We start from the raw sequence: 18,154 nt of genomic DNA on the forward strand, positions 1-18,154 counted from the left end.
CATCAGACTATAAGCCACAATACCTTATTCAAAAGCCCTGAAAATCAAATTTAATATAAAAACCCTGCTTCCTGTAACCCTTCCATTTCTATGAATGCTTAACTGAATGTCATATGAAATAAGGAAGGTGTGTGTGTATGTATATATATATATTTCTACTAAATGACCTCACAGAAATATTAACTTGGATGGTAGCAAATTTCCATTTTATATTTTTTAACATGTTAAAATTGGCTTAGCTCCATGTGCTCAGTAACATGTTTTTTCATTAAAAATAGTTGCTTTTTTTATTGTCTGATGTTCTCATACATTTTCATAACAACTATTCTTATCTTTCTTCTTTTCTTACAAGTTATTGTATATGAATCCCTACAAAGTATACATAACCATGCTAATCAGCGTGTCTGAAATTTTTAAATAAGCATGTTGAACTTTGAATGTTTTTGTGGGAAGGTAGTCTCATTTTGTTTCTTGATGCGGACTTCCTTCTTCTTGGAAAAATGAATATCAACTGTATGTGTGAATATCAACTGTATTTTCAGCCCACCTGTAATGAATGAATTCAGCACCTTCTTTTCATCAGAAGGAGCTCCTCATCGTAAGCTCAGAATCCTCAGACATCACACAACACTCATCCAGAACCATCTCAAGGATTCATCTTCTATAATTCATGGAAATTAGTGCTCTCTTCCTGGGCATTTCAAAACAGAATTAGAAAAGAATTAAATAGGGATCAGAACTATAGGCTATTAAGCTGAACGTGAAAATTTTCAGGTGCTAAATATATAAACATATAAACTGTGATTCCCTGTGGAAGGTAAAAACACTCATTGGTGTGCCCATGAGTGCTTCCATATATATTTGAATGCACAATTACTGTGGAAAGAAGATTGCTTACAGTTTCTAGATCACTGGTACCTAAGCTGGTGGTCCAACTGGACACTATTCTCTTTAGGAGGGTGCTAATAGGGAAGTTGCCTTGCATAAGCCCAAAGAGGCAATTGATTCTCTTGAATGTTCTCATAAGTCTTTCAAGGTCTAGGCAGGTGATCCTACACAAATGACATCTGGATATATTTAGGATAGGACAGAACAAGGTTTAAGATGAGCACTGAATGAATAACTGCAATGGGCTGTGGCATCATTAGCATTTGCTTTGCTGACTATCAGTGACTTGTTAAATTATAACAGCTTGACTCCATAGAAACATCAATCCACCCCACCATTACATCACATGTAGCTTTGTTGCTAAGTATGATAGGGGTTTGCTTTTGGAATATTAGGAGAAATCCAGATGATGATGATGATCATTGTCTTCCCATATATTTTGATGTAATATCAATGTGTGTGGCTATGACTGGTTTTATGTTAGATGCCTGTTTTAGCATACAATGAAAAACATGCTTGGATGTTCTGCTTGTAATCAATTATTTTCAATTTATTAAGGGTAATAAAGGAAACTCAGGCTTACAAGGTCTGGCAGGTTATCCTGGAGCTCGAGGTCCCAAGGGATTGCCAGGCATGCCAGGGCCCAGGGGAGCACCAGGACTCAAGGTACACACATGGGATCTTGTTGTACGAGTACAGTATTACTGATACTGCTTAGTCTTCATACTGTGTCCAGTGATGGTGGAACCACCATGCTACTGATAATCATATGAGCAACTGACATCAAAACTTAACTTGAAGACTGCAAGTTGTGCTGACCTCATTTATATAAACTGTAATTTGAAAACAGAGGTCCCGTCCATCTGGATGCTCTTCTTCAACTCCAGAAGTCATTCAAAACACTTTGTATTTATTCACTCAAAGCTTTAGGGCCAAACGTTTCCTGACTTTTTAAATTTAGGTAAATACTGGTTTAGATGATTTGAACATCTAAGCAATATATTAGCACAGAAGTACTGTAATTTCAAGCCTAAATCCCAATTTTGGGGGCTAACAAGCATGTCTGGGATGTCATAGGACTTAAATTGTTCTTGTTCAGTCCTGTCAGAAAGAAAGAAATCTAAGAGTGCTCTGTTTTCCAGGCAGTTCCAGGTACCTGACATCAGCATATCCTCATATTAATTAGACTAATTTCAGTGGTAAAAGAAGAAAAGGGTTGGAAAAATTACAGATAATTTTCTTCATTTAGAATAGGATTTTTCATCGAATAGGATTTTTCATGTAAAATCATGATGTGTAGTGCGCTCTGAGATTTTATTGGTAAACACTTGTTTAAAACCTTAAGACACTTGAAGGCAGGGAGGGTTGGGAGCAGAAATATTGTCTTTGTTATCTTTTTAGAAAACGTTCCAGTATAAACTCTATTCAGTATTTGTAGTGTTCATTGCCAGTGCTCCCAGTCTGGATTTTACTCCTTTGTCTAGACAATGAGCCGTAGGAGGTAGTTCCTGCTCAGAAGCACTTGCAATCTGAAAATGACAGGGAATAGATGAGGTGAGGGAAAACTGTTACCCCATAGTGCAAAATAAGAGTAAAGAGTGGACACACTGTGTCAGGCCAAAGTCTGTCTTTGTTAGAGCAGAAAGCTAACACCTGGGAAAGAGCGTAAGCGCAAAGCAAGCATGAAAGGTGTATATTCACAGCCTTAATTGCAGCTTGGTAACCCGAGCTAGACATGTTTTCTATGTATTTGATAGTCTTCAGAGGATTGCCCTTGCATGAACTTGTCTAGTTTCCATTTGAATCAATGTAAACTTTTAGTCTAATAGCAAGGAGTTCCACAACTATACTATGCCTTGCTCAGAGGTTCACTTCTTAAATCTATTTCTAACCTGCCTGTTCTGTATTTCGTTTTGTGAATTTTAGTGCTTGCACTGGGAGATGCCATACTGGAAATGATCCAACATGGATGGGATTTGTATGTTTCCAAGTCAAGGAATAGTCAAGTCACATTTGCATTTTAGTGAATGTACAATTGTTGAAAGCATTCTTGATCGAAATAAAATAAATGGAGTAGGTCTATTTCTTAATGAGAAAGCATGTTCCATACTTCTTCCAGAAAACTTATCTTTATTAAAATTATGGCAGTTATAAATGGAAAGCATATGTTATCTTCCTATTAACAGGGTGAAAATGGGCTTCTGGGTCATCCAGGAAAGCGAGGCAAAAGGGGCCTTCCAGGATCACAAGGTGACCAAGGACCAGCAGGAGACACTGGACTGAAAGGACAGACTGTACGTAATCGCAGCTGTTGATGCAAAACAAGTAGTCCAAAAGTTACCAATGTGAAATAATAGTAAGAGTACCTGCTCCTATTACAGGGAGAAGATGGAGATCGAGGTTTAATGGGGTTTCAAGGATTCCCAGGTCCAAAAGTATGTGCTCGTTCTTTTCTGTTAGATCTTAAGCCATTTACAGGGTGAGAACATTCAGAAAGTATAGAATTAATCAGCTTTAACAATATTTGTTTAAAATCTATATGAACTGTTGGAACATTTTAGGGAGAACTGTGTACTCTGTGTCCAAGGATGAACATTCTGAGTCAGTGCGCTTGGTGTTTTCACTGTTACTACTCATAGAAATTATCTTACTTTCACTGATTACAAGAGATTGAAACAAGTGGATACCTAATGTCCGTGTTTGTTTAAACTGTTCCTTTGCATTTGCAGGGTCCTGCAGGGGACATTGGCTTAGTTGGAATTCTGGGCCCGAAAGGTCCAACAGGCCATGTTGTAAGTGTTTCACTCCATGAAAGAGATTGTCAGGATGGCTTGCAAGTGGCACGTCTTTAATTTAGGGAATCATCTTTTTCTTGTTAACAAGCCCGGAACCCTCTCACCAAACCTTTTTCTCTGAGACTATGACTCCACTAGAAGCCCTTTGCTTGTACTGCAACACTCAACGCTCTGCTGATTGCAAGATATACAAGCAGAGCTGTGCTCTTAATCTTGAAGGAGAAAAGAAGCTCTGCTGACAAAGTGCGGCTTTCGTAGTCTAATTTAATCTACACAAGTATCTTTATTGCTGTCATATCTATCTCTGTTGGGACTGAACTCTGTCTTCTTACTGGCAATAATGCTGGTTGTATCACTGTGTCCTACAACAAAAGAAAAAAGGGTCAAATTTTGCCTGCAGTAAGACAGAGTGGTGCTCAGGCATTATTGATTAATACGTTGTCTTTTTTTAATACATATTTTCTTTGCCATCACAGAACTGAATTAGTTCAGTTAACCAGATGCAGAGCAGCAGCTTTAGGGGCTTGTTGTTATAATAAATTTCTTCTAAACATTCCTCTACAAGATAAACCTGGAAATGAGCAGTTTGCTCTAAAATGAAATGGAACAGGAAAGTAACATTTCAGCAGCGCTTACTGGCAGCCTTACAAGAGTACCTGTGGGCAATAATATAGCGCAAGATACAATTAATTGTAGCTCAATAAATATGTGGTCTTTTGTAATCAGAGTACTGAAGTTTCCACTGTTCTTAGTTCATCAGCTTTCACATAAAAGAATGTGTGTGGGCTTTCCAAGCACAGCTATTACTAATTATTGAAATAATTGCCTTGCTGATTTTGTAGCAATGTGCACTCAGTTTTAAGAAAGAGACTATCACCATGATCTTTTGGATATTTGCCGGGGCTGTGTGCTGAACAACTTTAAACCAGGACACCTCATGACAACTCTTTTAATTTCGAAAACATGGTGGACTAATAAATTCTTTGGTTTTTTACAGGGATATATTGGCCCTATTGGCCAAGAAGGCCTAACAGGCCCAACTGGAAGGCCTGTAAGTTTCGTTTTCCTTTTGCATAATTTGGTTATTTCACCTACCTTTATTTTCAACAATCTGTTTTGCAGCTAGCAACCTTCTCATTTTTGTATTTGCAAATTGCAACTAGCAGGACCATCCTCATGTTATACCATGCTGGTAAGCTAATGTATGTGACTCCAGCATGTGTAATACAAAGAAGAAAAAAATGACAAAAGAGTCATTGCAATGGCCTTCTAAGTACAGTACACAGGGGGCAGACCTACAGGAGCAGTGGGCTAGTCAAGGTGTAAAACAGCACATAGTAACTACCACCTGGATATCTTTCTCAGCCTTAGGTCTGAAACATGTCTAAAGAGTATCCGCACTCGGTGTCAATATAGTTTATTTTTTTCATGTGTTGATTGGGCTGAACTGTCCAGAGCACCCCTCCAGGCACACTGGGAATGCCAAGCCCTTGTTGGGGTGTGTTCCAGGTGTTGTTGAGGTCCCTGTTACAACTTGAACATCTTTTGGCTTTTCTGACAACCTTCAGTGCACCCCAGGTTCCCTGCGGTGGGGGAGTTCTGACCTCATCCCTGTTCCCATCCCCTGTTGCACTCCCTGTGCCAGACAGAGCGGTGTTCTGCCAGGACACCCTCTGGCTCATCTCTGCAGACTACCCAGCTATGTAAGGTAGTTTTAGAAGCTCTTTGTACCACCCAAGTTCCTCTGTCTGATCAAGACTTGGAGTGAATGAAAATGTCTGAAAACTGAAATAATAATAAAATAACAGGAATATAGAATAAAAGTAATAAATACAAATACTTAAAAGTGAAAAAGAAAGGAGAAGGGAAATGTTCCTTATATAATTAGACTATTCTTTCCACTTGTTGGGAAAAAGACAGTACTTTCAGTCTTGCTGCACTCTTTAATCCCAGTCAGGAGGAAGACTTTACAGTTGCGTATACTTGTACGAAAGCTTGTTATGGCAAACTATTACATTCAATATGAAGTCTATTACCATAAAGAAAGCATTACAGTTGAAGATTACTTCTGTGTTATGAAATGCTACCATCAAGATGCAAAATAATTCCAGAGAAGGATTGTAATATTGTCTTCGGAAACACAGTTTAAGTGCAAAATAGCTAAAAATGCCATGGAGACAGAAAAACAGCGTCTAATCTGAATGTGAGAGGAAAACTAATGGGGTAATAAAACCACATATATGTAACCAATGGATATCTTCAGTGATGGAGACTACAGAGTTGTGGTTTTGACTCTTAGGATGGTGAAGCACTGATGTGTTACAGTGGATCAGATCGTGGAAAATACAGCTGATTGACAAGGAGAACACTGACATTTAAAATTACTGAGAAAAAACATTTACAATCCTAAGAAAACAACAGCTTTCCACATACAGGAATTACAAGATGTTTTTAAATAATTTAGTTTTCTAATAGTACAGGAAAATTGAAGCCTCAGAGTAGTAAATACTTCCATAGATGAGACTGGACTTTCCATGTGAGCGGTATAACTCTTGTGGATATTAATTTGCTTATTTCAGCCCTAGGTGGCTAGAAAGCATACCGGGTTAACAGCTTCTCTTTCTTACAGGGACCAAGAGGTGAAAAGGGCACAAGGGGTGAAATGGTAAGATGAAACAACTTTTGTGCTTTCAGTTTTTTGGCTGTGTAAAAACTATTCCTGTGTTACACGGAATACGCTCTTGCATGTTCTGAATGGCAGACAGTCGTATTGTGCTCCTGGAGAGCACTGGCCAAGAAAGCTGATAGCATAAGTCAAAAGTCTGACCTCTCGTTCAGGTTGACTTATGTGGGTATGCCTGGTGGGTGTATGCTGTCAGGCAGCATGACCCCGATCATATAACTGTCACATACTTCAAATCTGTCCCAGTTCAGATATAAAAGAAAAATCCTTTGTCATGTTTCTTGTCAATGCTCCAGTGCCTCACAGCACAGCATGCATACACATGTTCATACATCTATACCATCTTGTCTAGAGAGGGAGAAGTTCAGGAGAAGCCTAGAACTGAGGGTGGGTGTCCATGCTGTGTATGCCAGCTGTAGTACCAGTAGGCAGCATTAATAATTGGTTATGAAGTTGCTGTCTTTCATTTTTCGTTAAGAATATTACATTAGGTTTTGTACATTAATAAATATTTTATTTTATTTAAAAGTTGTGTTCGAGCTAGTCTCCAGTTAATTATGGCTTTGTGAAAAGCCATTGAAGTATCATATTTACAGTAAATATGAATGCAATGATAGTTGATACCTACGACATTACTTTATATGGCAGGTTAATAATTAGGTCCTTTTCCAGCAACTAACTAATGTGATCTTGTTCCTGTTGCTCCTACCCTGCCTTTCACCAAACCTCACTAAAATAATTTAGTTTATCTTGTATTTTGTTTTTGGCAGCTATCTGTGTACAATTCTAACCTAGCTACCTTATGGAAGTTCTGAAAAAAAAACAGAAATACTCAAAACTGCTTAAAGAATTAAGGCTTGGAAGGCAGCTTGCTGTATGGGTCTTGGGGAACTTTCCTCTTTGATTCTAATGCTCTTGTGGCAATTGCTACCTCAGAAGAGGAGGAAAAAGAGTTCCTTAATTCGTGCTGATATTAAACATCTTAACTGTCTTTTTGTACTGTTTGTTCATAAGAATTGTTATGACGGCATAGAGCTAAAAATGCTGACCCTTGAAAAAGAAAAATAAAAAAACATCCAAAATGGTGAACAAGAAACACCTGTTTCCATTATTGGTGCTGGTGTTTAAGAAGTTATTTCCTGCATATGTTATTGAATTCATCAAGATGAATTAATCTCCTGAGACTGTCTTCAGAAGAAGAATGTTTGATTTTAAATCATACACAGTGGCATTACTTTATATTATGTAGCCAAGAAAAGGATTTATTTCCAACTATTTTCAGATACAAAAGAGAAAAAAATATTTTCATTTATCTGTGTACTCTGACCTTGAATTTATGCCTTTAAAATTTATATTGGCATTCTTCCTAGAATCACAAAGATTTTAACTTTTTTGTAGCAGTCCCAAGTTTTAGTTACAGTTTTTAGTCTGTCAGGGATACAGTGTTCACTACTAGAAAGAAATGACCTTTTATCCCCTGAAAAACATGGAATGTAAAATCATGTCTCCTTATTGAGGTCAGTGGTGAACAAATGTTCAGATCCTGTACACTATTTCTGGAGAAAAATTGATAAAGTCAGAAACAGTTTGTTAAAAAAAAATTATTCAATATTATTTTTCAATTCAAAATGTTCATTTCACTGTGATTGAAACATTTAAAAAACATGGAATACATTTTGGAATATTGATTCAGAATTCTGACAATTCTGAAAGTGTGTTCTCATTGTCTTAATTTTTTATTTCATGGCATGTCACATAATGAATTATAATATAGAGTCATAGGATAATCCAGGTTGTAAGGGATCTCAAGACATTTCTAGGCCAACCTCCTGTTTAAAAGAGTCAGCTCCGAAATCAGACCACATTGCTCAGGGATTTATTCAGCTGGGTCTTGAAGACTTCCAGGGGTGGAGATAGGATAATCTCTCGGCAATCTGTTGCAGTGTATGTCTTTCCCATTATCATCTTTATCTTAGATTTACAATCATTAATGGCAGCTGTTACACTGTATTGTGCATCTGACTATTATATTGTGGGATGTTATTAGGCTTTACCCATTACCAGATATCAGATAACACCAAAATGACAAAAGTGATTGGGGAAAGATGAACATTAAAAGTTTTTGTTAAAAAGACTTTCTGTTTCTTGGAAAATTTCAAAAGTCATGGAAAATGTGGAAGCCTTGGGATTGCTTATGTTTTCAAAGTTAAGCGTATGTATCATTGCCTGTAAAATCAGGGCCTTACAATATTAAAACAAGATCAGGGTTTTGGCCTTTGAACTTCTGTACTAGTAATCAGATTGGGTGATTAAAGAATTAGAGCACACTAAAACTTACTGTTCAAGTCTCTGCTTTTGTTGTTATGAACTGGAATTACACTTTTCTCACTTAAATTCTAATGTGATCAAAGGGTAAATTAAGTAGATTTGTAAAGGTAATCCTGTACATTCCAGTAAAACATTTAGCAATTAACTTAATCCATGAAAAGTGTAATTTAACCTTATTTTGCTGCTCTGCAACAGAAAGAAAGAACATTTATAATGTCTCTACAGGTTTTTCACTGTACTCTGTGCAGTTTCATTATATTTTAAAGGCTTGTAAAGTTAATTGATATACCCCTCTGAACTTCTAATGCATTTAAAAAATGTTGTATCCCCAAAGTAGCTCACTATATTTAACAAAGAGCATTCAATATTCACCTTTTTTTCATAGGGGTTTTATTGGCAAGGAGACTGTGAATCAAGAAAAATCACATTCCTGTTTTGCAAATACCTTAAATTCACGGAACAGAGCAGGTCTTGATTTTTCAGTTCTCTCAGAACTATTTCAGTTCTATCTCAGAAACCACTATAAATTGTTCTTGTCCCAAGACTCTTTGAGTCTTAAAATTGTGACACATGCCAAGAACATAGAATATTAACTGAAGCATTCAGTCATCTGAAAAATCCACTGGAATGTCTAAATCTCAGCACGCAGAACAAGGACATCTATTCAGCAGAGAGCAGTGGTTACTTAGGGACAAACTGTTGAAGACTTTGTGCCTTGCCTTGCCTTAGTGTTTGCATAATTGAGTCCTGAACCAAGATAAACAGATATATCCGTGAACTGCCAAATTCATTTCTCAAGTTTTCTTTTTCACACTTTCTCTTTCATTTTATACTAAACATACTTCACCAAGCGCAATCAGACAGTCCAGTAATATATCCATATGGGACTGAAGGTATCCTGCAGCAGCCTAACAGCAGCTGAGTTGCAGATCTGATGAATTAAATGTGGAGGTCAGCCCTCTCGGCTGGCATACAACAAGGTAGCTCTGCAAAACCCAGCTGATTTGCAACAGCTGAGGGGCTACCCCAAAACAGTGAATGTCATCTCTGCAAACTCATCTCTCATCAGTTTTTTAATAATGAATAACAACAATAATATTTTATGCCTATTTAATAGTAATAGGATTTCAAAGAAAATTTAAAGCTGGGCTATAATCAAACTCGGAAGAGTAAAAGGCAGCAAGGTACTTGCCACAGAACCCACAGGGATTTCTATACTACTGTATATGCTAAACTGACTTTTTTTTTCTTTTTTTTTTTTTTTCATTTTCCAACATCATTCATTAATGCCTTTATAAAATATCTGTAAATATGTAAAAGATGGCTTAGAGTGCCTTCTATTGGTGTAAGTGGATGAAACAAATAAATAGGGTTAGGATTTATCAGTTGAAAAGCTGGCAATATTTACAGTCCCTAGAGCTCATGCCATTGAGATCCTCTTAGTCAAGTCCATCTCTCTAAACACCCTGAAATCACTTCTGTTTTTCTCCTCTGTTCTCCAAAGAACATGGGTAAAGCATGGCTCTTGGCCTCAAAGCTGTTTGCAGTCCCTCAGCACAGCCTTGTTGGTAGAGACCTGGTGCTAGGAGTTATGTGATGGCCCTCGCTTTTCACACCCTTCATAATCCAGCAGCTGAGCCTCTCTGGCAGGACCAGGGCAGGTGACAGGCAGGACCAGGGCAGGTGACAGGCAGGACCCTTCACGTGTGCAGCTGTAGAGGTTATTGTAACGCCTGACCGATGCATTCCCCAGCAGCTACCATGTCCTCTGCCGTACAAATATGTCTAGAGGCAGTAAGAAACACCGCTGGTATTCTCCTAAGAACTGACAAATTTGGAGCCTCAGTGACTTAAGTAAATCGCTCCTATCTGCTTTGAGAACCTTTGTTAAAATACATGTGTATTAATGTTAGATTGAACCTGGCCTTTCTTTAACCATTTCCCGCTACCCTTGCTGGTGGCAGCTTGAAGCACAGCCCAAGTTCAGCAGTTGTAGCATGCAGTGGCACTCACACAGGTCTTGCTGTGAAATCTCACAGCAGGAATACTTCTTACTACCATGTTAAGTGACTTACAACTTAATACCTCTTTGACTAGATCAGTTTTGCAGTATTTGTCAGCATGACCATGTCAGATAAGATTATTTCTCTTTTGGCAGAGACTTTGTACTAGTGTGACCATACTGGTGTAAGAGGGCTTTTGCTGGAACAGCTTATTGTGCTTGAATAATTGGTACAAGAAACACTAGCTAAAGAATGTTTTGCTTAAATTAACTCAGTTATGTTAAAAGGTTTTACTAATACGTGGTGCAGGTTGGCCTATGCCTTTCATTCCTTTTTCGTCTCTTTTGCTCGTATCAAGGCACTGCCATCTGTTCTTTTCCTTGTCATTGTTCTTGCTATTGTTCATATTACAGCAGCTCCTAGAGGCTTGAGTATATAGACTGAAGGTGAGAATCTAACAGAGACACAAGTATCACTGTATATTAATAAATATTCATAATCATTCCATCTTAATGTGAATAGTTGCTCAAAGAAAAGATAATTCATATGCAATTATTGTTTTGGGGGAGGGCCCGTGTCCAATCCTAAGGCAACCCTAAAACTTAGGTTTAAGACTATGTACATTTTGGCCACATAAGCCTTTGTATGACTTCTGTTGTTCCCTTAATATCAAAATAACTTGAATAAACTTGAATAAACTTGAATAAACAAGTAACCAGCAACCCAGCAATACTAACAGGAACATTCACATGTTAACAAAGCATGGTACTTTGACAATAGCAACTAGTCATAGAATCACAGAACGTTGGAAGGGGCCTCTGGAGATCATCTAGTCCAACCCCCTGCTAAAGCAGGTTCACCTAGGACAGGTTGCACACAATTGCATCCAGGTGGGTTTTGAATGTCTCCAGAGAAGGAGGCTCCACAACCTCCCTGGGCAGCCTCTTCCAGTGCTCTGTCACCTTCAAGGTGAAGAAGTTCTTCCTCATATTTATTCAGGTGGCACTTCTTGTGTTGCAGTTTGTGCCCATTGCCTCTTGTCCTGTCACTGGGCTACACTGAAAAGAGCCCAGCCCCATCCTCTTGACACTCGCCCTTAAGATATTTGTAGACATTTATAAGATCCCTTCTCAGTCTTCTCCAGGCTCAACAGGCCCAGCCCTCTCAGCCTTTCCTCATAAAAGAGTTGGCTCCAGTCCCCCCGTCATCTTCGTAGCCTTCTGCCAGACCCTCTTCAGCAGTTCCCTGTCCCTCTTGAACTGGGGAGCCCAGGACTGGACACAGCACTCCAGTTGCTGCCTCACCACAGCAGAGTAGAAGGGGAGGATCAGCTCCCTTGACCTTCTGGCCAGCTCTTCCTAATGCACCCCAGGATCCCACTGGCCTTCTTGGCCACCAGAGCACACTGCTGCTTCAGGGGTAATTTAATAATCTACAGCTTTACCAAAACCAGTATCACATCTTCTTCATTGTACATATTGTGGCATTTTGTGATTTAAAAAAATACATAAATGTGAAAGCCGAGGTGTTCATCTATAACCATTGTGTTTTCCAGGGGCCTCAGGGACCTCAGGGCCATCCAGGGCCACCTGTAAGTGCATAAAAAAATATGTATTCTTCTATAGTGATTGCATTATATAAACTTACAAAGCACTTAATATCTGGTTTATCCCACTTTTCAGGGACCACCTGGACCACCAGGACCAAGAGTAAGTTCTGTAGCAACCGTAACCTACAACACAGTCCTTTTTTGAAAGTGAAAGTAGCAGGATCCTCTTGAAATGCATTGCTTGTTCCATCACTGCACATGAAATGCAAATACATTTTTTTACAACTTCCATCACTACAGCACTACATTTTTTGAGCGCTCCATCTTACACTGTCAGTTCTGTTCTGCCACGCTGCTGAGCCCTCACCAGGCAGCGCTCGGGGACATGCTCATACTTTTGACATGGGTTAACTCCACCGTACTCTAAAAGGTTTTTCTCTTGTGTTTGAACACTCTGAAAGACAGCAACAGAAAATCTTGTGCTATTTCTGGCCCAGGTGTTCTATACATATATACGTGTGCGCACATACACACACACAGATTTAGTTTGTTAAGCGATTGTGCCAGTTAGGACAGACTCAGTTGCTGAAGTGTCGTAAAGCTGCAATGATATGTATCGTCTGAGAAAAAACTGCAAGAGCTAGATGCTTATGTGGGTGACTTAATTCTTCAAAAATAAGCAAACCTGATGTCTGGGTCTGATATATATGTCACACGAAGTGGAGAGAATGCAGATACACAAGCAATGGGCTTTCTTCATCAGAGGCTAGTTTATCTGTCTTAGTATTTGTTCATGCGTCATGAGGACTACTTTGATCAGTCAGCTGCTGATGGCTAATTGAGATATTCTTTGTGTGCTTCTCTCTGTAAAGGAATAACACCTTTCACATGTACCTGGATTGGTTTTCTTAAGTATATAAATTAAATGGCTGGGAGGAATAAGTTGGGATATTAGTCTGTAACAACTATTATAGTATCTTTTTTCCAGGTTCCAGGAGTATAAGCATTAAATTGTGTATGGGGGTACTAATAAAAATCAAATATGCTTTTTCTGTATGCTTGTTTGCATTCTTTGGAAATGAAAGGGAGGATCCTATTTTAAAAGTAAGTGTTTACAATTAATTACTTTCTAAAGTGATAAAATAACAAAGCTATCATGTATGTTGCTCTAGTGCTTCAAAGAATTTATTACCTGCATTTTAGAATATTCCTGTTCATCTTTTTATATTCTGAAAAATCTTCTTTGGGTATTTTTTAGAAGCAAGTGGACATCGATGCTGCTGTTCAAGCTTTGATTGAGTCGAATGCTGCACTGCAGATGGAGGTAATATATATCAGTGTACTTTACGCTGTCATACAGGGTATGCAAGTATAATTACATTTTTTGACGACAGAATAGAGCTTCTTTACAAAGACTTAATTTTAAATGAATCATGGATAGCAAGTAATTACTGTAGAATAGGATTAAACATGCTGGGTTTTATAGGATAAAGTTGAAATGAATTTAAGAAAAACACCAGAGATCCTACCTTTTTGTCATGATTGGCAGTAATGGAAATTTACTGGCCATCACCCATAACAGACTGTGTCTGTTCATCCATAGATGATGACAGTGGCATTTAGGCCTTGATTCAAAAAATACTGACATATATGCAACTGTGTGGTCCTACTGATTGCAAGAAAATTCCCTACATGGGTGAAGTCAAGTACATTTGCATATATTTTCTAGGTTTAGCCTAAGAGTATATGTCACCATTCAATATCTGAAACGGCTGTGTGTACTTTAAAAATGCACTAATTTTTTTTCTTTTTTTTCCTGTATCCACATTTTTATGTCAACATGTCATAATGACATATTTGCATGGTCTTAATCTGCCTGTAATTTCACTGTTATTATAATTTTAATAAAATGTACTAATTTGTTTATTGGAATATGTTATTCTTACCGTTTTATATGGCTGATTGCATGCATTATAAATACTTTGCTTCTGTCTGGCTATTCAATGGCCATTTGACTTTTACTATTGTTGCGATACTTCTTTGTGGTAACGCATTTGCTAATGGCCCTTGGCAGAAATACCAGAATACTGAAGTAACTTTACTAGATCACGGTACAGAGATATTCAAAACGCTGCACTACCTTAGCAATTTACTGCACAGCATCAAGAACCCTCTTGGCACACGGGATAACCCAGCACGCATCTGCAGGGATTTGCTTCACTGTGAACGTAAAGTGTCAGATGGTAAGTGTCCACTTTCATTAAACCTTTAACACAGCTAGGCTTTGAAATGTGTTGCTTCCAAATGTTACTTTCTACATTAAAATTCTAATGTGTAGATTTAAAAATTATATTCTGCTACAGTGTGTCTGTCAGAGCTATCTATATTTAAGATAAAAATCCTGAATTTTAAAGATGAAAGTATGTGGCTATCTAATCGAGACAGATTATATATATAAGTAAACAAAAATGTCCAGAAAATTTGAAGCAGAATCCAATTTTGTGATTAAAAGTTTCCCAGGTATTTACAGATAAATGAACTTTGTGTGGATCAGATTCTAAATTCCTAATGAGAAAATCATATACAATACACTATTGCTGTCAGATACACTGACAGTAGTTGTATCCCAGAAGATCCTGAATCAGTATTTCAAATCCAAGATAATTATTTAAACCTGTAATGTCAATACTGTGACATAATTCAGTTTCTGAGTGGCTAATAAAATAATAAATACCTGTAAATATCCCTATTATTAAGTATTAGGGTTAACAAGCAAAGGAGAAAATGGGAAATAAAGTTAGATGTTACAGGGAAATTGCTGTTCTATGGCATATATAAGGGTGGATCAATTCTTTAATACTCTCCTAGAGATGAGCCTAATCCACATTAGAACTGTGCTCTCCTAAATAAATCTGTCCTTTAGGGCCACGAAGGTCACTGACACAGTCCTCACTTCAGAGGATTACACACACCCATATAAATTGTAGAGCACAGGCTCACCCATATTTAACCATAAATTAAGGGAAGCTAAATCCTGATATAATTTGTGTATGTCCAGTTTCTTTTATTGGACCAAATTCCATGGATTCACAATGGTAAATACTCATTGCCATCACTAGGATATGCCATGTAGAAGTGTCTGATGGGAGAAAGTGGAGAAAGAAAGGATCATCAAGATACTATGAGAGCAAGAGAATGCAGATTGGTATTTTACATTCCTGAATATATCTTCTGTACAAAGTCAAGCTCAAAGAAAAAAAGTTAAGTTTCAATACAGAAAGAGCAGACTGGAAATACCATTTGTTCTCACTATTTAGCTACAGAAAGAGAAAACATTTTTGAAACTATGACAGTATTCAAAAGTCATCGTATATGTTATCAGAATTGAATGGTTATGATAATTTTGCTCAGTATCTGTTATTAGTAGAATTATAATAGTGAAGGGGCTTTCATGTTCCTTTTCTTTCATTTCCTGGTGGAGCTATGGTGGTAATACATGATCTAATACTTGCCAAAAAGTATGACTATTTTAGCAAATTGTTTAGTAACAATTATATTTTGGTTTTGTTTTCCATCTGGGATTATATACTAATAGGAAAATACTGGATTGACCCAAATATTGGATGTCCTTCTGATGCCATTGAAGTTTTCTGCAACTTCACTGCAGGTGGTCAGACATGTTTAATGCCACTGTCTGTGACAAAGGTATGCATTGCTTCGGAGAGACTCTCGGGGGGGACTCTGAACAAATGAATGCTTATTTACTTAACACACAAAAAGGTGTTAGATTTCAGGGTTTTTTTAATGTTTATCTCCATGGAAGGACATGTTGTGCGTTCTGTTACAGAAGTTACAGATTTTCTGGAGACAGTATATGTTAGTGTTACTCTCACTTAGTTTATTTACTCGCCTTAGAATGCCAATAGAATTATTTTGTTTTGCTTTATACTTTTCTATAAAAGGCATAAAAATAAGCCTGAAATGTTTCTAAGCTACATTAGTAACTCATAGAATCACAGAAAGGTTTGGGTTGGAAGAGTCCAACCCCCTTTGCCATCAGCAGGGACACCTTCCATTAGACCAGGTTGCTCCAAGCCCCATCCAACCTGGCCTGGAGCACTGCCAGGGATGGGGCATCCTCAGCTTCTCTGGGCAACATGTTCCAGTGTCTCACCACCCTGACAGTAAAGAATTTCTCCCTAAAATCTAATCTAAATCTGCCCTCTTTCAGTTTAAAACCGTTCCCCTTCGTCCTATTGCTATAGGCCCTCATCACTCAAGGCAGTTAAGTATAGAGATGCTGAGGTCATTGCAATGGGAAGGAGAAAATTATGACTACTTTTCAACATTTGCTACTTTTAAATGCCATTAGGCAGAGACTGGTTCCCTTTACACGATTAGTTCACACTCCTCTTTACATGTAGTCCTTGAACCCTTGGGAACAGAAATTCTGTATTTGTGGAGTTTTGCATATATACTGTAGTCATTGAAGAGTATCAGAAATGCCATAAAGCTCCCATACACATTCCGACATTTGGAAAATCCATGAATATGATCTAGTCTTGGAGAAATTACTGTTGAGTAATGAGTAACTATATTTTATGCCTAAAATCAAAGTATGCTTACAAATTTTGGGAGTTTTAATGGGATGGAAGTGTTGCCAGAACTTGTAGACGAAGAAGACTAAACAGCAGGATGATGTGGCTGCAGTTAAAACACTGCTGCTGACAATATCTTTGTTTGAATCACAAATTTATTTGTTTCAGTTTCCTTATTTCAAAACAGTGGGTTTTGCCCAGCTGTGTTTCAACAATGTTGTAAGCATTAGCAAATGTTTGTATTTAAGCTTTGAAAATGTCCTTATGAATGCTTCTGTTTAAAGTAATCTCTATAATAGAACCTAAAAGCTCTCCTGAAAAATACAAATCATGCTCTTTGGCATTGGTCCCAATGTATAAACATGCATACATGCTCCCATGCCTGAACACCGCACGTGTCACTTTGCGTTGCTGCGGCCATTCAGCATAGTCCAGCTGTAAGTCTAACTATGCATTTCTCTTGGAACTTAGCTGGAGTTCGGCATTGGAAAAGTACAGATGAACTTCCTTCATTTACTGAGCTCAGAAGCAACCCATAGCATCACAGTTCATTGTCTGAACACACCGATGTGGGGATTAAATAAAGCAGGTGGCCAGAAAACGTCTGTTAGCTTCCAAGGATGGAATGGTCAGATATTTAAAGCAAATACGCTACTTGAACCGAAGGTGCTTATGGATGAATGCATGGTAAATACTTTTTAGCACTAGCATTATTAAAACCATAATGGAGGTACTACTTAGACGTTATTAGCTTTCTGCAAATAAATAACAATCATTTAGACTCACATCCTGTGAAGCTTACTTCTTATATTGTTCTGCATACGTGTCTATCTGCCAATCTTTTGATGTTAAATTCAACATCTGTCCAAATGTAAAAGCAATTGCAGCAATAGAAGATATCTATACTTGCTGTTCACATTGAGTGTCATGTAATTCTAGACTCTACTAAGACACGGGAGAGATATCAGAGCAGAAGTAAGGAGGTCCTCCAGGAAACTTTAGGAACAGTTACTCTCAAAATGAAAATTCAGGCTTCAGTAAGAGTTCTGTTGAGGTTATCTAACACAAAATCTCAGGTCAAAACAGGCTGGAAATTATTTTTTGGACAGCTACTAAATATCTTGGAATTCACTGACTATAAGTAGATTATTTGGTTATTTAATAAAGTAATAATGATTGGAAAGGGACTCCATGGCTAACTAAAACATTAAATCATATTCGTATTTAGGAAAAATTAGAAGAGCTTATCTCATGCTTATTAGATTACGCTGCTCACCAAGATGTGAACCATTTGGTAAATGTCTTGGTAG

General features: G+C 37.8%; 1 protein-coding gene across 1 annotated transcript in view; it reads left to right on the forward strand.

The window, feature by feature from the left end:
* Positions 1 to 18,154, forward strand: part of COL24A1 (collagen type XXIV alpha 1 chain) — a 147,748-nt gene that overhangs the window by 127,109 nt on the left and 2,485 nt on the right. The window contains 12 exon segments of the mRNA XM_055815621.1: positions 1,447 to 1,554; positions 3,075 to 3,182; positions 3,270 to 3,323; positions 3,618 to 3,680; positions 4,681 to 4,734; positions 6,313 to 6,348; positions 12,253 to 12,288; positions 12,380 to 12,406; positions 13,505 to 13,570; positions 14,321 to 14,489; positions 15,842 to 15,951; positions 17,316 to 17,531. Coding sequence (XP_055671596.1) covers positions 1,447 to 1,554; positions 3,075 to 3,182; positions 3,270 to 3,323; positions 3,618 to 3,680; positions 4,681 to 4,734; positions 6,313 to 6,348; positions 12,253 to 12,288; positions 12,380 to 12,406; positions 13,505 to 13,570; positions 14,321 to 14,489; positions 15,842 to 15,951; positions 17,316 to 17,531 — 1,047 coding nt within the window.

This window comes from Falco peregrinus, chromosome 10, assembly GCF_023634155.1.
Source record: "Falco peregrinus isolate bFalPer1 chromosome 10, bFalPer1.pri, whole genome shotgun sequence".
NCBI classification, from domain to species: Eukaryota; Metazoa; Chordata; class Aves; order Falconiformes; family Falconidae; genus Falco; species Falco peregrinus.